The 24,432-nt window shown below is 40.3% G+C and overlaps 1 protein-coding gene across 1 annotated transcript in view; it reads left to right on the top strand.

The window, feature by feature from the left end:
• The first annotated feature begins 21,523 nt into the window (after positions 1-21,523).
• SYT16 (synaptotagmin 16) overlaps positions 21,524-24,432 on the top strand; it is a 241,309-nt gene continuing 238,400 nt past the window's right edge. The window contains 3 exon segments of the mRNA XM_050797762.1: positions 21,524-22,821; positions 22,824-22,914; positions 22,916-23,598. Of these exon segments, the coding sequence (XP_050653719.1) occupies positions 22,227-22,821; positions 22,824-22,914; positions 22,916-23,598 (1,369 nt within the window). The 5' untranslated portion in view covers positions 21,524-22,226.

Here is a 24,432-nt window from a genome sequence, read left to right as displayed (position 1 = left end):
CAATCTTGTTACTTGTCTGTTCAGGTTTTGGCTTTCCTCATGGTTCAATCTTGGTAGGTTGCATGTGTCTAGGAATTTATCAATTTCTTCTAGATGTTTCAATATATTGGCATATAGTTGCTCATAACAACCACTAATGAGCCTTTGAATTTCCGCAGTATCAGTTGCAATGTCTTCTTTTCGTGTCTGATTTTATTTATTTGGATCTTCTCTCTTTTTTCTTAGTCTGGCTAAAGGTTTCTGAATTTTGTTTAACTTTTCAAAAAACCAACTTTTTGTTTCATTGATATTTTGTATTCTTCATTTCAAATTTATTTATTTCTGTTCTGATCTTTATTATTTCTTTTCTTCTAATTTTGGGTTTGGCTTGCTCTTGTTCTTTAAAATGCATTATTAGGTTGTTATTTGAAATTTTTCTTGTTTTTTGATGTAGGCACTGATAGCTATAAACTTTCCTCTTAGCATTGTTTTTGCTGTGTCTCACAGGTTTTGATTTGGGACCTATGTGTTTCCATTGTCATTTGTTTCAAGAAAATTTTCAATTTCCTTCTTAATTTCTCCATTGAGCCATTGGTCATTCAGGCGCATATTTGTATTGTTTCCAAAATTCCTCTTGTTATTGATTTCTAGTTTTATTTCATTGTGGTATGAGACGATACTTGATATTATTTCAGTTTTTTGAATGTTTTAAGACTTGTTTTGTGACCTAACATATGGTCTATTCATGTGCTGAAGAAAATAATGTGTATTCTGCAGCCATTGGATGAAATGTTCTGTAAGTATACATTAGGTCCATTTGGTCTATAGTACAGATTAAATCTGATGTTTCTTTTCTTTTTTTTTTTTTTTTTGAGACGGAGTCTCACTCTGTTGCCCAGGCTGGAGTGCAGTGGTGCGATCTCGGCTCACTGCAAGCTCCGCCTCCCGGGTTTAGACCATTCTCCTGCCTCAGCCTCCCGAGTAGCTGGGACTACAGGCGCCCACCACCTCGCCCGGCTAGTTTTTTGTATTTTTTTTAGTAGAGACGGGGTTTCACCATGTTAGCCAGGATGGTCTCGATCTCCTGACCTCGTGATCCGCCCGTCTCGGCCTCCCAAAGTGCTGGGATTACAGGCTTGAGCCACCGCGCCTGGCCAAATCTGATGTTTCTTTTCTTTTTCTTTTTTTTTTTTTTTGAGACGGAGTCTCACTCTGTTGCCCAGGCTGGAGTGCAGTGGTGCGATCTCGGCTCACTGCAAGCTCCGCCTCCCGGGTTCACACCATTCTCCTGCCTCAGCCTCCAGAGTAGCTGGGACTACAGGTGCCCAGCACCACGCCCGGCTAATTTTTTGTATTTTCGAAAGAGACGGGGTTTCACCGTGTTAGCCAGGATGGTCTTGATTTCCTGACCCTGTGATCCACCCACCTCGGCCTCCCAAAGTGCTGGGATTACAGGCATGAGCCACCATGCCCGGCCTCTAAATCTGATGTTTCTTTATTGATTTTCTGTCTGGAAGATCTGTCCAATATTGAAAGTGGGGTGTTGAAGTAGAACACTCCACTTATTATTGGCTATTATTGTACTGGGGCCTATCTCTTTAGCGCTAATATTTGCTTTATATATCTGGGTTCTCCAGTGTTGGGTGCATATATGTTTAAAGTTGTTATATCCTCCTGCTGAATTGACCCCTTTATCATTATATAGTGACCTTCTTTGTCTCCTCTTACAGTTTTTGTCTTGAAATCTATTTTGTCTGATATAAGTATAGTGATTCCTGCTCTTTTTCAGTTTTCATTGCCATGGAATATCCTTTTCCATCCCTTTATTTTCAGTCCGTGTGCATCTTTATAGGTGAAGAGTGTTTCTTATAGGCAACAGGTCATTGGGTCTTGCTTTTTCATCCATTCAGCCAGCTGTGTCTTTTGATTGGAGAGTTTAGTCCATTTGCATTCAATGTTACCATTGATAAGAACTTACTCCTGCCATTTTGTCATTTTCTGGTTGTTTTATGGTCTTCTTTTCCTTCTTTCTTTCCTTCCTGTCTTCATTATAGTGAAGGTGATTTTTTTCTGGTGATATAATTTAGTTTCTTGCTTTTTATTTTTTGTGTATCTGTTGTATGTTTTTTTATTGGAGGTTACCATGAGGCTTTCAAATACTATCTTATAACCCATTATTTTAAGCTGAAAACAACTTAACACTATTTGCCTAAACAAACAAGCACAAAGAAAATTGATAAGGATTCTATGCCTTAACTCTGTCTCCCTGCTTTTAAACTTTTTGTTGTTTCTCTTTATGTCTTACTGTACTGTCCACATCTTGAAAAGTTGTTGTAGTTATTATTTTTGGTCAGTTCATCATTTAGTCTTTCTACTTAAGAGTAGTTTACACACCACAGTTGGAATGTTATATATGTTTTTCCTTGTACTTACTATTACCAGTGAGTTTTACACCTTCAGATGATTTCTTTTTGCTCATTAATATCATTTTCTTCCTAATTCAAGTACTTCCTTTAGCCTTTCTTGTTGGACAGGTCTGGTGTTGATGAAATCTTTCAGCTTTTGTTTGTCTGGGAAAGTCTTTATTTTTCCTTTATCTTTGAAGGATATTTTTTCTAGATATACTATTCCCTGGTAAAAGTCTTTTTTCCCCCAGCACTTTAAATATGTCATGCCATTCTCTCCTGACCTGTAAGGTTTTCACTGAAAAGCCTGCTGCCTGATGTATTGGAGCCCCACTATATTATATGTTAGTTGTTTCTTTTCTCTTGCTGCTTTTAGGCTCTTTTCTTTATCCTTGACCTTTGGGAATTTGATTATTAAATACCTTGAGGTAGTCCTCTTTGGGTTAAATCTGCTTGGTGTTCTATAACCTTCTTGTACTTGAATATTCATATCTTTTTCTAGGTTTGGGAAGTTCTCTGTTATTACTCCTTTGAATAAACTTTCTACCCTTGTATCTCTCTCTCTATCTCTTCTTTATGGCCAATAACTCTGCCTTTTAAAGACTATTTTCTAGATATTGTAGATGTGCTTCATTGTTTTCTATTATTTTTTCTTTTATCTCCTCTTACTGTATTTTCAAATAGCCTGTCTTCAAGCTGCCTAATCCTTTCTTCTCTTGATTAATTCTGCTGTTAAGAGACTCTAATGCATTCTTCAGAATGTCAATTGCAGTTTTGCAACTCCAGAATTTCTGCTTGTTTCTTTTTAATAATTTCAATCTCTTTGTTACATTTTTTTTCTGATAGGATTCTGAATTCTTTGTGTTATCTTGAATTTCATTGAGTTTCCTCAAAACAGCTATTTGGATTTTCTGTCTGAAAGCCTACATATTTCTGTCTCTCTGAGATTGACCCCCGAGGCCTTATTTAATTTGTTTGGTGAGGTCATGTTTTCCTGTATGGTCTTCATGTTTGTGGATGTTTGTCTGTGTCTGGACATTGAAGAATTAGGTATTTATTGTAGTCTTCACTGTCTGGGCTTGTGTGTATTCATTCTTGGGAAAGCTTTCCAGGTATTTGAAGGGTGTTGTGATCTAAGTGTTTGGTCACTGAAGCCATTATCTGCATTAGGACACATCCTGTGTCCAGTAATGCTGTGGCTCTTGCAGACTTAGTTACCACCTTGGTGGTCTTGGATAAAATCTGGAAGAATAATCTGGATTACCAGGCAGATACTCTTGTTCTCTTTCCTTACTTTCACCCAAACAAAAGGAGTCTTTCTCTCAGTGCTGAGCAGTCTGGAGGTGGGGGCAATTGACATAAGCACCCCTGTGGCCACCACCATTGGGACTGTGCTGGTCAGACCTGGAACCAGCACAACACTGGGCCTCATTCAAGGCCCACTGTAGCCGCTACCTGGGTACTGCCTATGTTTACTCAAGACCCTAGGGCTCTATGATCAGCAGGTGGTGAAACCAGCTAAACTTGTGTCCTTCTCTTCAGTGTGCTGAGTTTCCCTGGGCCATGGGAAGGTCCAGACATGTTCTTTGGGAGACAGAGCCTGGAGTCAGAAATCTACCTGGTGCTTCATTCTACTGTGGCAGAGCTGGCACCTAAACTACAAGGGCCCACTTAGGGCTTGACTCTTCTGTGACAGAGCTGGTATCTAAGCTGTAAGACAAGCCCCCTTTACCTTTCCCTCTGCTTTTATCAAGCAGAAGGAGTCTCTCCTTATAGCTACCACAGCTGTAAATGTGCTGGATCAAACCTGAAGCCAGCATGTCTCAGAGTCATCCAAGACCCACAGCATGTATTACCTGGTTGTTGCTGCAAATTATTCAGGGCCTAAGGCCTTTTTAGTCAACAGGTGATGAATCTTGCCAGGACTGGGTTCTTCCCTTCAAGGCAGCAGGCTCCTTTCTGGCCCAAGGTTGCCTAGAAATGATGACCAGGAACTAGGCCCTGGAATGGGGGCCCTCAGGACTCTGTCTTGTGCCCTATCCTATTGTAACTGAACTTGTATCCAATTTGTAAGACAAAATTCTCTTTACTCTTTTCTCTCCTCTCCTCAGGCAGAAGGAAGGAGTCTTTTTTGGAGCTGAACTGCCTGGAGTTGGGGGAGGACTGGCACAAGCACTCTCTTAGTTGCCCCAGCGGGTGTCTCACTAGGTCACGTGCCCCCCAAAATCCACTGGTTCTGAGCCCAGCACAGCATTAGGATTTGTGTAGGAGTTGCAGTCATTGTAGCATAGATTGCCTTTCAAGTTTATTTAAGATCCCAGAGTACTTTAGCTTGTGGTGGCGAGGCTTGCTGAAATTCAAGTTCCAGCTGCTTGGATGGGTGATTTCCCTCTGACTAGGGCTCATCTAAATGCTCCATCCATGGGCACTGGCTGAGTTCTGCCTGGTGTTGCTTTCTGCTGTGATAGGGCAGCATTGAGTTCCAATGAAAAGTCCCACAATTGCCATGCTGTCCCTCCCGCAAGTGCACAGATTCTTTACCTCATGTGGCCACTGCCAGGGGGTAGGAGAGGGGTGGCATTGGCAGTTCAAGACCATCTTTCCTATCCCCTTCAGTGCCTCTTTCAGTGATATGAAGTTAAAACCAGGTACTGTGATTGGTCACCTGAGTTTTCATTCTTACATAGGTGCTTTTTTGTGTGGATAGTTGTTCCATTTGATGTTCCTGAAGGGAGGATGGTTGGAGGAGGCTTCTATTGGCCATCTTGTGCTGCCTCCACTCCCACAGGTATCTTTTTGATATGATGATTTATTTTCCTCTTGGTAGATATCTCCATAGTGTTTTCCATAGATGTTGAATTAATTTACATTCCCACCGACAATATGAGCTTTCCCTTTTCTCTGCATCCATTCCAACATCTGTTGTTTTTGACTTTTTAATAATAGTCATTCTGACTGGTGTAAGATGGTATCTCAGTGTGGTTTTAATTTGCATTTTTACTTTCTTTCTTTTCCTTTTTTTTTTTGAAATGGAGTTTTGCTCCTGTCACCCAGGCTGGAGTGCAATGGTGTGATCTTGGCTCACTGCAACCTCCGCCTCCTGGGTTCAGGTGATTCTCCTGCCTTAGCCTCCCTAGTAGCTGGGATTATAGGCACCCACCACCATGCCTGGCTAATTTTTGTATTTTTAGTAGGGATGGGGTTTCACTATGTTGGCCAGGCTGGTCTCAAACTCCTGACCTTAGGTGATCTGCCTGCCTTGGCCTCCCAGAGTGCTGGGATTACAGGCATGAGCCACTGTGCCTGGCCTAATTTGCATTTTTCTGATAGTGATGTTGAACATTTTTTTCATGTGGTTTGTTAGCTGTTTGCATTTCTTCTTTTAAGAAGTGTACATGTCATTTGCCTATTTTTAGTGGTGTTGGTTCTTAAAATAAAAACAATTTTTATGTAGCTTTCTTATGTCTACCCAGTAACTAAATTGTAAACACTTCAAAGAATGAGATTCTTTTATGTTTATCCCTTTAGTGCCCTCCACATCAGATGCATTCAACAGAAATCTATTGCTTTGGTTTGGATGAAAATGCCTTTAACCTTTCTATGTGTGCTACTATGTGTTGGTAATCTTTAGTGAATCAGAATGTTCTTCAGATTACTTTTGAGGCCAACATTATGTTTCTCTTGAGTTTTAAACTTGTGAAAGGGTTAAGGGGATGAACTGGCTGTTGTGAAAATAGCAGTTACTCTGAAAGATTATTTTTATTTTTTTCTTAAACTTTTATTTTAAATTCAGGGGTACATGTGCAAGATGTGCAGGTTTGTTATATAGATAAATGTGTACCATGATGGTTTGCTGCACAAATCGTCCCATCACCTATGTATTAAGCCCAGCATCCATTAGCTATTCTTCCTGATGCTCTCCCTCCTCCCACCCTACCCTCCAACAGGCCCCAGTGTGTGTTGTTTCTTACCATGTGTCCATATGTTCTCAACATTCAACTCCCACTTACAAGTGAGAACAAGTGGTGTTTGGTTTCCTGTTCCTGAATTAGTTTGCTGAGGATAATGGCTTCCAAATCCATCCATGTCCCTACAAAGGACATGATCTTGTTCCTTTTTATGGCTGCACACTATTCCATGGTATATATGTACCACATTTTCTTTATCCAGTCTATCACTGATGGGCATTTAGGTTGATTCCATGTCTTTGCTATTGTGAATACTGCTGCAATGAACATACGTATGCATGTATCTTTATAATAGAATGATGTATATTCCCTTGGGCATATACCTAGTAATGGGATTGCTGGGTCAAATGGTTTTTCTGCCTCTAGGTCTTTGAGGAATCACCACACTATCTTCCACAATGGTTGAACTAATTTACACTCCCACCAATAGTGCAAAAGCATCTCTTTTTCTCCACAACCTCGCCAGCACCTGTTTTTTGACTTTTTAATAACAGCCATTCCTGACTGGCACGAGGTGATATCTCACTGTGGTTTTGATTTGCATTTCTCTAATAATCAGTGACGTTGAGCTTTTTATCATGTTTGTTGGCTGCATGTATGTCTTCTTTTGAGAAGTGTCAGTTCATGTCCTTTGCCCAGTTTTTAATGGGGTTGTTTGCTTTTTTTTCTTGCAAATTTGTTTAAGTTCCTTGTAGACTCTAGATATTCGGCCTTCATCAGATGGATAGATTGCAAAAATCTTCTTCCATCTGTAGGTTATCTCTTCCCTCTGATAATTTCTTGTGCTGTGCAGAAGCTCTTTAATTTAATTAGATCCCATTTGTCAATTTTTACTTTCGTTGCAATTGCTTTTGGCATTTTCATCATGAAATCTTCCCATGCCTATATCCTGAATGGTATTGCCTAGATTTTCTTCTAGGGTTTTTATGGTTCTGGGTTTTACATTTAAGTCTTTAATCTATCTTGAGTTAATTTTTGTCTATGGTTTAAGGAAGGGTTCCCATTTCAATATTCTGCATATGGATAGCCAGTTTTCCCAGCACCATTTATTAAATAGGAAATCCTTTCACCATTGCTTTTTCTTTTTGTCAGGTTTGTTGAAGATCAGATGCTTGTAGGTGTGCAGTCTTATTTCTGAGTTCTCTATTCTGTTCCATTGGTCTATGTGTCTCTTTCTGTACCAGTACCATGCTGTTTTGGTTACTGTAGCCTTATAGGATAGTTTGAAGTCGGGTGGCATGATACCTCCAGCTTTGTTCTTTTGGTTTAGGATTGTCTTGACTATTCAGGCTCTTTTTGGTTCCATTTGAATTTTAAAATAGTTTTTTTCTAATTCTGTAAAGAATGTCAATGGTAGTTTAATAAGAATAGCATTGAATCTATAAACTACTTTGGGCAGTATGGCCATTTTCAGGATATAGATTCTCCTATCCAAGAGCATGGAATATTTCTCCATTTATTTGTGTCCTCTCTGAGTTCTTCGAGCAGCGGTTTGTAGTTCTCCTTGAAGAGGTTCTTCACTTCTTCCCTTGTTAGCCATATTCCTAGGTATTTTATTCTTTTTGTAGCAATTGTGAATGGGAGTTCATTCATGATTTGGCTCTCTGCCTGCCTGTTGTTGGTGTATAGGAATGGTTGTGATTTTTGCATATTGGTTTTGTATCCTGAGACTTTGCTGTGAAAGATTATTTAAAAAGCAACATATCTTTTTCATTTGAAAGAAAGTTAAGTAGGATTTGTAAAAGTCAAATTGATACTGTAAACACAGAGGTTTATTGCCTGTTATATTATTGATGATTTAAAGTGTGGAGTTTGACTTTTTTTTTTTGACTGGAGTCTCACTCTGTTGCTCACACTGAAGTGCAGGGGCATGATCTTGGCTTATTGCAACCTCCACCTCCCAGGTTTAAGTGATTCTCCTGCCTTAGCCTCCTGAATAGCTGGAATTACAGGCGTGTGCCACCATGCCCAGCTAAGTTTTGTATTTTTAGTAGAGATGGGGTTTCACTATGTCGGCCAGGCTGGTCTCAAACTCCTGACCTCAGGTGATCCACCTGCCTCGGCCTCCCAAAGTGCTGGGATTACAGGCATAAGCCACTGCACCCGACTTTGTTGTATTTTAGTTGTCCCAAACAGACATAGCTTTAAAATCGCAAGAATTAAAATCATTTTGGACCCTTGAGTCACTGGGGCCATTTGGATGCTGGGCATCTTTTCACTATTGCTATATTCAGGATCATTTTTTTAATCTGCAATAAGAAACCTACTGTTATGGTTTGAATATTTGTGTCTTGCCAAGTACATGTGTTGAAATCCTAACCCTCAAGATGATGGCATTAGGAGGTGGAGCCTATGGGAGATGATAAGGTCATGAGGGCAGAACCTTCATAAATGGGAATAGTACCCTCATAAAATAGGGCTAAGGCCTTCTGCTATCTTCTTTGTACCTTCTACACAGGGAGAAGGTACCATCTATGAATCAGGAAACAGAACTTCACCAGACACCAGATCTGCTGGCACTTTGATCTTTGAACTTTCCAGCCTCCATAACTGCAAGAAATAAATTGCTATTGTTTTTAAACCACTAGCTTATGGCATTTTGTTACAGCAACCTTAATGGGCAAAGACACATGTTGCAAATGGGAAAACTCGGGCACAGGGAAAGGATGGGTTTTTAAGGAGCTTCCCAGGGAAATAGTAGTGGGAGCACAATTTATTATTGGAGGTCTTTCAGTCTGTGATTACTTTTGGAATTATTAGGATTTCTTATGGACATCTTATTCATCAAGGACATAAAATTTGGACTTTTGATCTAATGTCTAAATGTGTCTATATATACAAGCATATGGATACTGTAAGTCAAAAATGTGTACACATAATACACATAATATGTGAACATCATAGTTTAGCCTACCCTACTTTAAATATGCTCAGAACACTTATTTTAGCCTATATATATTAGGTTGATACATGCACACCCCCACCACGATATGTGTATGTGTACACACATATGCACATACACACATATGTATACATGTATATATACTTTTTCCAGAGATATATTTGTAAGATTGAAAGAAAGTATTAGTATTCATTATGCAACTTTAAACTTGGGTTCTAGATCACACCACTGTGAATTAGGGTGTTTATAGATCTAGTGATTATCTTGTAAATAATATAATTTTGCCACTTTTTTCAAAAGGTGCTAATTTGTTGAATGAAAAAATTTAAAATATACTCCAATGATGTTAAAATCTCTTTTGGCATTTCCTAATTTTTATTATACTACTTTACCTAGTTTTAAAAATCATACTATACCTACACGTGCATGCACGCTTATACCTCTCTCAGAGGCCCTTGTCACTATTACTCTAGTAAGAAATAGTAAGTGGATTGGCTTTTGCTTGTGCCTTTCCTTTTTTCACATGTTCAATGTTTATAATGTCACTGCTTTGGTTTGCCAACCTAGAAAGTCAGCCCATCTGGGAGTCCTTCTTGTGCATTTGTTTAGAGAGAAAACTGGTTTCCCTGGACTCCTTTGACCAATTTAGCAAAGTGAGGAAAGAAAGGAACCCAACATTGATTGCCTCCCTAGAAACATACGCCTTACTCATGGTTATTTTATCATGTGTATATATGTGTGTGTACATTCATATGCAGCAGCAGTTTTTTGCAGTGTAATTTTCTCCATACTTCTCTAAAGTTTATAAAAACTGTTGCTTATTTTTTTTTCCCCACTAGCTTAGCCCATGGCATGTACAGTGAATATTTCCACCACTCCCACCCTGCCTCTATATAGAAAAGGACTTGTGGGATCTTTCTTTTGCTTGTCTCATATTGGTGAAAATCTAGCACCCTGGGTTTTTCTCTCATCACACTTGCTTGTATAGGAAATGGGGAAGCAAATTTATATGAGTACTTTATCTATAAGGACCGAGATAAATTTACTGATTGTTAGCTTGGTGTCCAGAAAGTTTTTCTCTTTTTATAATTCATTAACTACAAATCAAAGACAGAGTTCTTCAAGTCAAAAGGTGACTTAGGGCATGTTGACATTTTCAGAATCTATTTAATGCTGTCTGAGTCCAAGTTAATTTCCTAAGGAAGGTTAAAGGAGCAAGCTTATCTTCTACCTATTGGTGGATTAATTAGACTATAATTTTGCATGGAACTACAGATGTACACAGGTGCTCCTTGGCTTATGATGGGTTTGTGTCCTGATAAACCCACCATAAGTTGAAAATAATTGTAAGTCGAAAATGTGTTGAATACACATAACCTGCCAAACATCATAGTTTAGCCTACCCTACCTTAAATATGCTCATAACACTTACAGTGGCCTAGAGTTGGGCAAGCTCATCTAGCACAAAACCTATTTTATAATACATTATTGAATAGCTCATGTAATATATGGAATACTGTACTGAAAGTGGGAAACAGGATGGTTTTATGGGTACCCAAAGTATGGTTTCTACTGAATGGATATTGCTTTTGCACCATTGTAATGTTGAAAAAAATCTTGAGTTGAACCATCCTAAGTTGGGGACTATCTGTATGTGTATTTAATGGGATGAGATTAAGCTACTAGAAACTATCATAAAAAATAATTTACCATAAGAGTAGAGTGGTAATTATGTTATTATTTATTTATCAGTTATAATGCCTAGGCAAAGTTTTTGTACTTCTTCATGATTTGGGAGCAGAATCCAACAGACCAATGAAAAAGGGTCCAGTCCTTTTGTAATAAACCTGAGTGGTTTGAATAAATCTAAACTGACTCAGCTGAAAAAAAAGACTCTCACAAGTAACATTTAAAATTAACATGTGAATTTTATATCTTCCCACTCAAATGTTATCCCCAATGTCCGCAATGGGATATAAAAAGGAGGAGCCAGGAGTGTATGTGGTGTGGCAGGGGGGTCACTCCACCTGGAGCAGAGCGAGTGGAAGGGAGTGCAGGAGGAGGGAGGTTAGAGAAGTAATGGACAGACAGTTGTGATGGGATGGCCCCTGGAAACTGGCAGGAAGGCTTTGGATTTTACTTTGAATGAGATTTGAAGCTATGCAGAGTTTTGATAACAGAATAATGTTATCTAACACACCTTTTTTTTTTTTTTATTATACTTTAAGTTCTAGGGTACATGTGCACAATGTGCAGGTTTGTTACATATGTATACATGTGCCATGTTGGTGTGCTGCACCCATCAACTCGTCAGCACCCATCAACTCGTCACTTACATCAGGTATAACTCCCAGTGCAATCCCTCCCCCCTCCCCCCTCCCCTCTCCCCATAATAGGCTCTGGTGTGTGATGTTCCCCTTCCTGAGTCCAAGTGATCTCATTGCTCAGTTGCCACCTATGCGTGAGAACATGTGGTGTTTGGTTTTCTGTTCTTGCGATAGTTTGCTGAGAATGGTTTCCAGCTGCATCCATGTCCCTACAAAGGACACAAACTCATCCTTTTTTATGGCTGCATAGTATTCCATGGTGTATATGTGCCACATTTTCTTAATCCAGTCTCTCACTGATGGACATTTGGGTTGATTCCAAGTCTTTACTATTGTGAATAGTGCCACAATGAACATATGTGTGCATGTGTCTTTATAGCAGCATGATTTATAATCCTTTGGGTATATACCCAGTAATGGGATGGCTGGGTCATATGGTACTTCTAGTTCTAGATCCTTGAGGAATTGCCATACTGTTTTCCATAATGGTTGAACTAGTTTACAATCCCACCAACAGTGTAAAAGTGTTCCTATTTCTCCACATCCTCTCCAGCACCTGTTGTTTCCTGACTTTTTAATGATTGCCATTCTAACTGGTGTGAGATGGTATCTCATTGTGGTTTTGATGTGCATTTCTCTGATGGCCAGTGATGATGAGCATTTTTTCATGTGTCTGTTGGCTGTATGCATGTCTTCTTTTGAGAAATGTCTGTTCATATCCCTTGCCCACTTTTTGATGGGGTTGTTTGTTTTTTTCTTGTAAATTTGTTTGAGTTCTTTGTAGGTTCTGGATATTAGCCCTTTGTCAGATGAGTAGATTGCAAAAATTTTCTCCCATTCTGTAGGTTGCCTGTTCACTCTGATGGTAGTTTCTTTTGCTGTGCAGAAGCTCTTTAGTTTAATTAGATCCCATTTGTCAATTTTGGCTTTTGTTGCCATTGCTTTTGGTGTTTTAGACATGAAGTCCTTGCCCATGCCTTGTGTCCTGAATGGTATTACCTAGGTTTTCTTCTAGGATTTTTATGGTATTAGGTCTAACATTTAAGTCTCTAATTCATCTTGAATTAATTTTCGTATAAGGAGTAAGGAAAGGATCCAGTTTCAGCTCTCTACTTATGGCTAGCCAATTTTCCCAGCACCATTTATTAAATAGGGAATCTTTTCCCCATGACACGAGAAATACGTGACAAATGCACAAGCTTCAGTAACTGACTCGATCAACTGGAAGAAAGAGTATCAGAGATTGAGGATCAAATGAATGAAATGAAGCGAGAAGAGAAGTCTAAAGAAAAAAGAGGAAAAAGAAACGAACAAAACCTTCAAGAAGTATGGGATTATGTGAAAAGACCAAATCTACGTCTCATTGGGGTGCCTGAAAGTGAGGGGGAAAATGGAACCAAGTTGGAAAACACTCTTCAGGATATCATCCAGGAGAACTTCCCCAACCTAGTAAGGTAGGCCAACATTCAAATTCAGGAAATACAGAGAACGCCACAAAGATACTCCTCAAGAAGAGCAACTCCAAGACACATAATTGTCAGATTCACCAAAGTTGAAATGAAGGAAAAACTGTTAAGGGCAGCCAGAGAGACAGGTCGGGTTACCCACAAAGGGAAGCCCATCAGACTAACAGCAGATCTCTTGGCAGAAACTCTGCAAGCCAGAAGAGAGTGGGGGCCAATATTCAACATTCTTAAAGAAAAGAATTTTAAACCCAGAATTTCATATCCAGCCAAACTAAGTTTCATAAGTGAAGGAGAAATAAAATCCTTTACAGATAAGCAAATGCTTAGAGATTTTGTCACCACCAGGCCTGCCTTACAAGAGACCCTGAAGGAAGCACTAAACATGGAAAGGAACAACCGGTACCAGCCATTGCAAAAACATGCCAAAATGTAAAGACCATCGATGCTAGGAAGAAACTGCATCAACTAATGAGCAAAATAACCAGTTAATATCATAATGGCAGGATCAAGTTCACACATAACAATATTAACCTTAAATGTAAATGGACTAAATGGTCCAATTAAAAGACACAGAATGGCAAACTGGATAAAGAGTCAAGACCCCTCAGTTTGCTGTATTCAGGAGACCCATCTCACATGCAGAGACACACATAGGCTCAAAATAAAGGGATGGAGGAAGATCTACCAAGCAAATGGAGAACAAAAAAAAGCAGGGGTTGCAATCCTAGTCTCTGATAAAACAGACTTTAAACCATCAAAGATCAAAAGAGACAAAGAAGGCCATTACATAATGGTTAAGGGATCAATTCAACAGGAAGAGCTAACTATCCTAAATATATATGCACCCAATACAGGAGCACCCAGATTCATAAAGCAAGTCCTCAGAGACTTACAAAAAGACTTAGACTCCCATACAATAATAACACACACATCTTAACAGGATTGCTCTGGCTGCTGCTTTGACAATAGACTAAAGATGGGTGACAGTGGCACCAGTTAGGTAGAAAGTAGACAACAGATGATGGCAGCAGGGGAGTAGCAATGAAAATGGTGAGAATAGTCAGATTTTGAAGATATACACACACTTATCTCCAATATAATATTTTATACATATGCACATATATTATTTAATACATACGTACTATTTTGAGGATAGAACGGACAGGATTTGCAGATAGACTGAAGTATGAGAGATACTGAAGATCATTCTGAAGTTTTTGCCCTGAGACACTGGAGGGCAGGAGACACCATAAATTTAGAGGGGAAGACTGTGGAAGGAGTGGGTTTGGGCAGGTGAGGGTTGAGGAGGAGTGGAGATCAGGAATTTTGTTCTGGGAACACCAAATCTGAGATGTCTGTTAAATATCCTATTGGAGATACTGAATAAGCAGTTAGGTGTTTGAATGTGGAGATCAAAGGAAAGATCTGGGCTCGATATAGGAATATGGGAATCATCAGCACTTGGGTGATGTTTACCACCATGATTTGACATCACCAATGGAATAAGCATAGGCATGGGAGATATGTGGCCAAGGACCCAGAGTTTAGGGAGGAAGAACTAGCAGGGATGAGAAGGGGCGGTCAGTGAAGTAGGAGGAAACACACACTATTTAATATCCTAGAAGCCAAGAAAAATCTGCTTCAGAAAAGAGAATGATCAACTATGTCAAATGTGGTTGATAAGTTAGATGAGGATCATCTTAGTTTGGATTCTCTAAGGCAGAGATGGTGAACAAGGTATTTATTTGGGAGATGATCCCAGGTACTGGAATGAGAGAGTAGGGAAGTGAGATAGTGGAAGAGGAAAGCCAATAAAGGGTGTGTGATTGAGATGGTTGCTCTAGACTGTGGGGTCAGCTCCATTGAGACATCTAAGAAGGATGTAAAGTGCCAGCCACAATTTTCTGCTCAGACAGTGGGAAGTTGGGACATGTGTCTGGTCCACCCCCCTTGGCTGAGGGTTTTCTTGAGAGTGTTAACTCTTCTGTATTTCCGGGATTTGCAAGCTCCTGCGGGCAAAACCTTGAGGCTGAAAGTAGAGAGAGGTGAGGTGGGTGCTTGTTAAGGAATGCTGTTAATGAGCACGGAAAAATCTGCAGCTACGGCTGAAATTAGAGGTGGGCCCAGGGAACATGACATGGACCATAGAAAGCGTCTACTTCAAAGACTGACAGTTGACTGCCAGAGTTTATAAAGTGGGTTTCCCTAGTGACCTTGAGAAAGCAATGTAATGGAGTGGTGGGGTAAGCCTGGTTGGAGTTGGTTAAGGAAGAGGGGCTGGAAAGAGCTTATAGACGGTACTAAAGGAGAGTGCGGTCAAGAGGCTGGAGAGGAAGTGGGAGCAAGAGATTTTCTTCTTAAGATGGGAGAAATAATAGCATGTACACTGATGGGAATAACTCAGTAGAAAGGGAAAAATCTCTGATGCAGGAGAGAAAGAATTGATGGAACAGTGTCTCTGAGTAGAAGAGAGGTTGGAATCCGGTACATAAATGGAGGATTTGACCTAAGATGGGAACACAAACAATTCATCTCCAATGAAAGGGAAGAAAGAGTATATGGAAGGAAAGTTTGTTCCCTTCTGATTGTCTGTCTGTCTGTCATTTTGACAGTGGGAAAAAACATTCAAAATTTATTCTCCAGCAGACAGCATCTGTGGGTACAATTACAGGGGTTTCTCTGTAGATCATATGTTCACATGACATTATCATCATCTCAAAAGTGAGAGAGCCACTATTATGTTCTCTGTAAGAGTATCCACTTCACAGTGTAAGCAGGTACTATTGTTGTGTTTTCTTACAATTCCAGAAGGAAAGGCACAGCTTGGCAAAAAAAAAAAAAAAAAAAAAAGAAAAAAAAATTGAGGAATCCTAAAGTCAAGATGCAATAACTAAGAGACAAAACTTGGCAAACAGTCTTAGGTCCACATTTCAATCAGGGCCTTCTGCATACAGGGGAAAGACTTTTCCACCCAGAAGTTAGGATCTTTCTTTCTCCTTTCCCGTTAAACCATTAGAGCAACAACAATTCATATGTTCAATTATTATTACATATACAAAAGGAGATTATAAAAAATGGAATAAAAAAATCATCTTGCACATTCAGTTCTTCCTACCAATACATCAACTCTTAAGTTTAAGACAGGGCCTGGGAATACTTCAGTGGTCTTAAAATAGGAAAGCAGAGACTATGACTACAAAAAATAAAAAATAAATGAGGTAGACAAAGCTTTCACACCCAGGATTTTCCCGTTCCAACTTCGTAGCCTTCACGAAATACCCAGGAAAAAAAATCTTCATAATTACTTGGCATAAGTTGCACCAAGGCAATTAAAAAAATTAGTACGTGAACTTGTGATAGGAAACGTGTCCTTCCATAAGTTTCTTCTCAAGAATGAAAACTTAGTTTTTCAATAGAGTAGGCACTGATACAGGGGTTAAGAAGAAATCACTTAGGCAGATAGTAAGGTTATGGGGAGTCCTTGGTAAGGCTTTTCCTTTTAATGAAAAGCAGCCCCAAATCATTTTCTTTTTTCTTTTCTTTCTGTCTTTTTTTTTTTCTTTTTTTTGAGACAAAGTCTCGCTCTGTCACCTAGGTTGGAGTGCAGTGGTGTGATCTTGGCTCACTGCAAGCTCCGCCTCCCAGGTTCATGTTATTCTCCTGCCTCAGCCTCCCAAGTAGCTAGGACTACAGGTGCCCGCCACCATGCCCGGCTGATTTTTTTTTGTATTTTTAGTAGTGACGGGGTTTCACCATGTTAGTTAGCCAGGTCTCGATCTCCTGACCTCATGATTCACCCGCCTCCCAAAGTGTTGGCATTATAGGCGTGAGCCACCGCACCTGGCCAGCCCCAGATCATTTTCTAACAAAGAGCAGCCTGTAAAGTTAAGCTGCAGACATAGACAGCGAAGCTGGGAGCTTGCACTGGTGAATGCTGGCGGGAACTAGGGACTAGACATATTGGCTCCATCTTCCTGTAGATGCCAGTTGTGTGTACAGTAGAGTGACAAGATGGCGGCCAGACACGGAGAGTTCCTTAGCATAATAAGATTAGGGTGGGGAGAGCAGCTTTTGGGTGTGCTATGTAAACATCACATTTGATTGAACCAATCTGTGAGCCCTACCTAAATCAGACACCACCTCCCCAAGCTTGACTATAAAATCCGGGGCATCCACAGCCAGCCCATCTTTTCCGCTGGGAAGACCCCTCTCTCTCGACAGAGAGAGCTATTTCTCTTTTCTTCTGCCTATTAAACCTCTGCTCCTAAACTCCTCATGTGTGTCTGTGTCCTAAATTTTCTGATGCCAGAGGGCGAACCCCTGGATATATAACCCAGACAATGTAGCCTCTTCAGCACTGGAAAACCAAATTCAGTCACCTGAGATTCCTAGCTCAGGTGCTCACAGGAAGATGAAGGCATCTGGGAAGTGTGGGGTTGGCACACTTGGGGCTCCAATGGAACTGTATTTAAATAAGCAGCAACATATTGACTCCCTAAGGACTAACATATCCATTTGAAGGCATCTTAAGGTTCTAAGGTTGAAATAATTTTATAATTCTTTTTTTTTTTTTTTGAAAAGTACATTCAAAAGAAAACAAAAAGATGAGGATAAGGTCGGGGGCATATAAAACAAGTCCCTAAATAGATGACAGACCTTGTCCATGTACCCACATACAGTTGCCACAGAAATATACAGTACCCTTCTGCTCAATGAGGCTAAATAGTTGTCCTTTCCTCTGTGGTTCAGTATGTTTTAATGGTTCCACCATGAAATAGGTAACAATCTTTGGAAAAAGTCACTATAGGTTGCAAAAAGGTTTTATGTATACAGTTTGCTACAAGTAACAAAGCTACTTTGCAAGAACTGCTTCTTTCCAAACAACAACAACAACAAATGATTCTAGCCTGTATTTGTTTGGGTGTGATTTATTTTTAGTTTTCATTTTTTGCAAAGCAGCACAGAAACAATTATCAGAGTGTAGTAACAACCTTTGTAAACATCATTTGCATATCAGTAAGAACTGATTGTCTTTCATTCCTTTTTAGTGAAAGAGGAAGCAAGATGATCAACTGAGAGTGAATAAGGTGGGGAAGTGCTGGCAGTTTGAGATTTGTCATCTAGGATTGCAATGCACCGAGTGGCCAGTTGGGGAGCCTTTGGTTACTGACTTGCCAGGAGATGAGTACAGAAAGTGAGAGTAAGCTTTTAGAAATTTTATAGCACTTGACATTGCTATAACATTTTTATTGTATTTTTTAAAAGTATTGGTCTATAATGGATTGGAAATAAAAACATCTAGTCCTCACAACAGATAGTTTAAGAGGCACTGGGCCAAGAGAGTGGGAGAAAATGGAGTAGGGAAAGGTAGAAAGATTGCTGCACTGCATTGAGGATCCACCTGAGGCTTGTGGCCATGAATTTCATGTGAGGCCATTCGATTCAAGAGTGTTTTTCTCCAGCCTTGTTTAGCTATGTTGATACAGGCAGTGTTGCATTTTACCAGGGTGTGGTTTTGCTGAGTGGGTCTAATGCAGTGGGAAGATGCAAGTGTTTAGGAAGTATGTCAGTGAGGTGTACGGAGACTGATCATGGCATTTTAAGCTGGGGGAAGAAGAAAGCAGTCACGAGGAGGGCGAGAGGCAGTGAAGAAAGTGGTAGAATTGATGGAATCTAGGACCAGGAAAAATCAAGTTTGCTGGGGTTGGAATGTAGGACCAGGAAGGAGTGAACTAGAAGTATGAATGGTGGTGATCAGAGAGTGGGATTCCTGATAATGAGATTCATCACAACATTGCTCACCAAGTGGGAGGGAATCTGAATCAATTATTTTGTATGTCTCCAGCGGACTATTTTGTAGCCATTAGAGGTCATGTTGTCATTCTATTTCTTTACGGACACAGAAATGTTCAGGATATGTTAAGTGAAAAACGCTTACCAATTTGCAAAATTAAGTTGCAAAGTTTACTAATTTTTTTTTTGGTAAAAATATAAACATTTTAATGCACAGAAGTCTTAACTGTGGTAGTAACTGTGGTTGAATCACAGATGCCTCTTACTTTCTGTTGGATAATCTCCTTTTTGTGTTTGAGACAGGGTCTCCCTCTGTTGCCCAGGCTGGAGTGCAGTACAAACACGACTCACTGCAGCCTTGATCTCTTGGGCTCAGGCTCTTGCTTCAGCCCCCCATGTAGCTGGGACCACAGGCATGTGCCATCATGCCTGGCTTATTTTTATATTTTTTGTAGAAATGGGGTTTTAGCATGTTGCCCAGGCTGGTCTCAAAATCCTGGGCTCAAGCGATCTGCCCACATCGGACTCCCAAAGTGCTGGGATTACAGGTGTGGGTCACCACGCCCAGGCTATTTGATAGAATTCTTACATAGGCATATTTTAGAGATACTGGGGATTCAGTTCCAGCCTATTGCAATAAAGCAAGTATCTCAATAAAGTGAGTCACGCAAATGTTTTGGTTTCCCAGTGCATATAAAAGTTATATTTACACTATGCTATAGTTTATTAAGTGTACAATAGCATCATATGCAAAAAATACCTACCTTAATTAAATATACTTTATTGCTAAAAAATCCTGGCACAGAGTCACAAAGTGAGAACTTTGGAAAAATAGTGCTGACAGACTTGCTTGATGTAGGGTTGCTACAAACTTGAAATTTGTAAAAAAAAAAAAAAAAAAAAACACACACACACGTACAGTATCTGCAAAGCACAATAAAATGAAGTGCAATAAAGTGAGGTATGTGTGCTTTATTGTTATATTCTTATAGCTTTATTAAAGTATAATTTGCATGCAAAAGTTCACCAGTTTTAAGTGTACCATCCTATAACTTTTGACAAATGTATAGTTTTGAAACTACCACCACATTCATCTTGTAGAACATTTCTCTCATGCCAAAAATTTCCCTTGTCCCCTTGTGCAGTCAATCTCCTCTCCCACTTCCCGGACCCTGGAAACCAGTGATCTGCTTTCCATCATGATAGTTTTGTCTTCTCTAAAATTTTATATAGATGGGATCATATCATATGTCATCTTTTGTGTCTGGCTTCTTTCACTTAACATAATGCTTTGGAGATTCATCATTGTTCTTGTGTGCATCAATGTTTATTTCCTTTTAAAGAGTAGACATATTTTAGAGTAGTTTTAGGTTCACACTAAAATTAAAGGGGAGGTGCAGGGATTTCCCACCTACACCTTGCCCCTACACATGCACAGCCTTCTTCATTATCAGCATCTCCCACTAGACTGATAACATTTGTTACCACTGATGAACCTACCCTGGCATATCGTCATCATCCGGAGTCCAAAGTTCACATTAAGGTTCACTCTTGGTGTTGTACATCCTCTGAGTTTGGACAAGTTTGGAATGCATGTATAGTGACATGCATTCATCAGTATAGTATCATACAGAGTAGTTTCACTGCCTTAAACATCTTCTGTGTTCTACCCATTCATCCTTCTACCCTTTCTAACCCCTGGCAGTCACTGATAGTTTTACTGTCTCCACAGTTTTTGTCTTTTCCATAATATTATATGGTTGGAGTCATACAGTATGTAGCCTTTTCAGGTTGGCTTCTTTCACTTTGTAAGATGCATTTAAATTTCCTCTGTGGCTTGTCATGGGTTGATAGCTTATTTCTTTTTAGCACTGAATAATGTTCTGTTGTCTGGATTCACCACAGTTTGTTTATCCATTTACCTATTGAAGGATGTCTTGGTTGCTTCCAAGTTTTGGCAATTATGAATAAAGCTGCTATAAACATTCATGTGCAGTTTTTTTGTGTGTGTGCGTGTGGACATATATTTTCAACTCCTTTGGGTAACTACTAAGGAGTTGTATTTTCAACTCCTTTGGGTAAATACTAATGTTGCCCAGGCTGGTCTCAAACTCCTGGGCTCAAGCAGTCTGCCCACGTCGGCCTTCCAAAGTGCTGGGATTACAGGTGTGGGTCACCACGCCCAGCCTGTTTGATAGAATTCTTAACATAGGCATATTTTAGAGATACTGGGGATTCAGTTCCCGCCTATTGCAATAAAGCAAGTATCTCAATAAAGTGAGTCACACAAATGTTTTGGTTTCCTAGTGAATATAAAAGTTATGTTTACACTATGCTATAGTGTAAAGGAGAATGAGTGCTGGATCATATGGTAAAAGTCTGTTTAGTTTGGTAAGAAACTTCCAAACTGTCTCCCAAAGTGGTTGTACCATTCTGCATTCCCACCAGCAGTGAACGAGAGCATTCTCTCAAGCATTTGGTGTTGTCAGTGTTCTGGGTTTTGGCTATTCTTATACATGTGTATCTTGTTGTTTTCATTTGCCTTTCCCTGACAACATATAATCTGGAACATCTTTTTACATGCTTGTTTGCCATCTGTGCCTCTTCTTTGGCAAGGTGTTTGTAAAGTTCTTTGGCCCATTTTTCAATCAGGTTGTTTGTGTTCTTACTGTTGAATTTTAAGAGTTCTTTTTATATTTTGGATAACAGTTCTTTATCAGATAGTGTTTTGCAAATATTTTATTCCAGTCTATGGCGTATGTTCTCATTCACTTGACTTTATCTTTTACAGAGCAGAAATATTTAATTTTAATAAAGTCCAACTTATCAACTCTTTCTTTTGTGGATTGTGCCTTTGGTGCTGCATCTAAAAAATCACCACCAAATTCAGACCATCTAGATTTTCTCCTGTGTTATCTTCTAGGGGTTTTGTAGTTTAGTGTTTTACATTTAAGGCTGTGATCCATTTTGAGTTAATTTTTGTGAAGGGTGAAATGTCTGTCTAGATTCATTTTTTTTTGCATATTAATGCCTGGTTGTTCCAGCACCAATTGTTGAAAAGATTATCTTTGCTCCATTGTATTGCTTTTGCTCCTTTGTCAAAAATCAGTTGACTGTATGTATGTGGGTCTAATTCTTGGCTCTCTGTTTTATTCCATTGATCAATTTATTCTTTCACCAATGCTACATTGTCTGCAGTTTTGTAGCATGTCTTGAAGTTGGGTGGTATCAGTCCTCCAACTTTGTTCTTCTTCAATACTGCGTGGACTATTCTGGTAATTTGTTCTTTTTTATGTGGAGGAATATACTTTTGTATGAATAGACCACAATTTGTTTATCCATTCACCAACTAGTAGACTTGGGGTTGTTTCAAATTTTTGACTATTATGAATAAAACTGTTATGACCTGGGAGGAGGTACTCCCCTTACAGACTGAAGTTGTCCAATGTGAGGAGGAATTGAATTCCCTGAAACAGAAGCTGGCGGCGGCCCTTTTGGCGGAGCAGGAACTGCAGCCAGAACGAGTGGTTCCGGTGTCGCCGCTACCGCGGAAGTCGGCACTGTCCCGAGATGAGATTCTGCGCTATAGCCGGCAGCCAGTGCTGTCAGAGCTGGGCGTGCACGGACACGTGCTAGTCGTGCGCTGCGGTGGGCTCCGCTGTCCACTGGCGCAGTACTTGGCAGCTGCCGGCGTGGGCCGCTTTGGCCTTGTGGACTATGACGTGGTAGAGATGAGCAACCTGGCCCACCAAGTGCTACATGGCGAGGCACTGGCTGGACAGGCCAAGGCCGCTTTGGCCGCCGCCTCGCGGCGCTGCCTCAGTTTGGCGGTGGAATGAGTGCGGTACACTTAGGCCCTTATGCCAGCCACTACCCTAGACCCGGTCCGCCGATATGATGTGGTGGCCGAGTTCTCGGACAACGTGCCCACTCGCTATCTGGTTAATGACACATGTGTGCCGGCGGGTTGGCCTCTAGTGTCTGCAGTGCCTTGCGCTTCGAGGGCCAAATCACAGTCTACCATTATGACGGTGGGCCTTGCTATCGCTGCATATTCCCCCAGCCACCCCCAGCGGACAGTGACCAGCTGCGCGGACCGCGGGATGCTGCGTGTCGTAACTGGGGTCCCGGGCTGCCTGCAGGCCTTAGAGGTGCTGAACATCGCTGCGAATCTCGGCCCCTCTCACAGTGGCAGCCTGTTGCTCTTTGATGCCCTGAGAGGGCATTTCTGCTGTATTCGGCTGCGGAGCCGCTGGCTCGACTGTGCAGCTTGCAGGAAATGGCCCGCTGTGACTGCTCTGCTGGACTATAAAGCCTTCTGTGGCTCCTCAGCCACCAATAAATGCCACTCCCTACAGTTACTGAGCCCAGAGGGGAGTATTTCTGTCACCGACTATAAGTGACTTCTGGATTCTGGGGCACCCCACCTGTTGCTGGACATCAGGCCTCAGATGGAGGAGAACATCTGTCATTTGTCTCATGCCCTACACATCCCTCTGAAATATTTGGAACACAGGGATGCGGAGAGCCTGAAGCTCTTAGGAGAAGAAGTCTGGGAAGGGAAGCAAGGCACACAAGAAGGGGCTGCTGTCCCCATTTATGTGATTTACAGACTGGGAAATGAATCACAGAAAGCCGTGAAGATCCTCCAGGCCTCATCAGCAGCTCAAGAGTTAGACTATTTAACAGTTTGGAATATTGTGGGGGACCTCATGGCCTGGGCTGCCCAAAACGATGGAACACTTCCACAGTACGAAGGTGACTGGTACAGTCTGATGGGAAAGAAGTGTATGGCTGTAATACCGCAAAGATATATTTATTTGCGTTTTTCGGTAATATACATAGGAGCTGGAGATTCTACAGTATCTGTGAATACATGGACTCCTTTTTTATAAGGAGTTTTAAAAATTATTTTGTGCTGGGTGACTTGTTAATGGATTTAACTGTTTCTGGGAACCATCTTTTTTTTCAGCACATGGAGGGTGTCTTGAACATGTGAGATGTAACGTGACAGGATTTTGTGTTTTAAACTACAGATCATTTACCTGTCCTTATTTTCTATCTCCCCCAGTCAAAATGCTTTCTAAATCATTTTATACCTGGAATTAAGGTGCAGTAAACTTAGAATTATGAAATTGATCACAGATTATATACTTATGATCAGTTTACTGTTTAGTTAAGAAATTCTTGAATCTTATTAATATTTCAGATGATAGACTACATCTTACAGAAATACATGTTTAAAATGTAAATTGCTTTAATTATTCAGAAAGTGGGTCGTTCTATTTGGCATTTTGAAGTAGTATCAAAATGAGATCTTTAAAGTTTACCAAAATAAAGGAAACCACCTTTTTTGTCTGAAAAAAAAACTATTATGAATCCTCATGTATAAGTATTTGTGTGGATATATGCTTTAATTTTTCTTGGGTAAATACCTAGGAGTTGACTTGCTAGGTTATATGGTAGATGGGTACACATTTAGCTCTACAAAAAATGGCCAAGAAAGGAAGAGTGGGGTCGGGAGAAAGGAAAAAATAGTTGCCAAAATGTTTTCCATAGTGGCTGTACCATTTTGTATTCTCTCCAGCAATG

This window comes from Macaca thibetana, chromosome 7 (genome assembly GCF_024542745.1).
Source record: "Macaca thibetana thibetana isolate TM-01 chromosome 7, ASM2454274v1, whole genome shotgun sequence".
Taxonomy (NCBI): domain Eukaryota; kingdom Metazoa; phylum Chordata; class Mammalia; order Primates; family Cercopithecidae; genus Macaca; species Macaca thibetana.
Note: the sequence above shows the minus strand (reverse complement) of the source record. Positions and strands in the feature narration are given on the sequence as shown.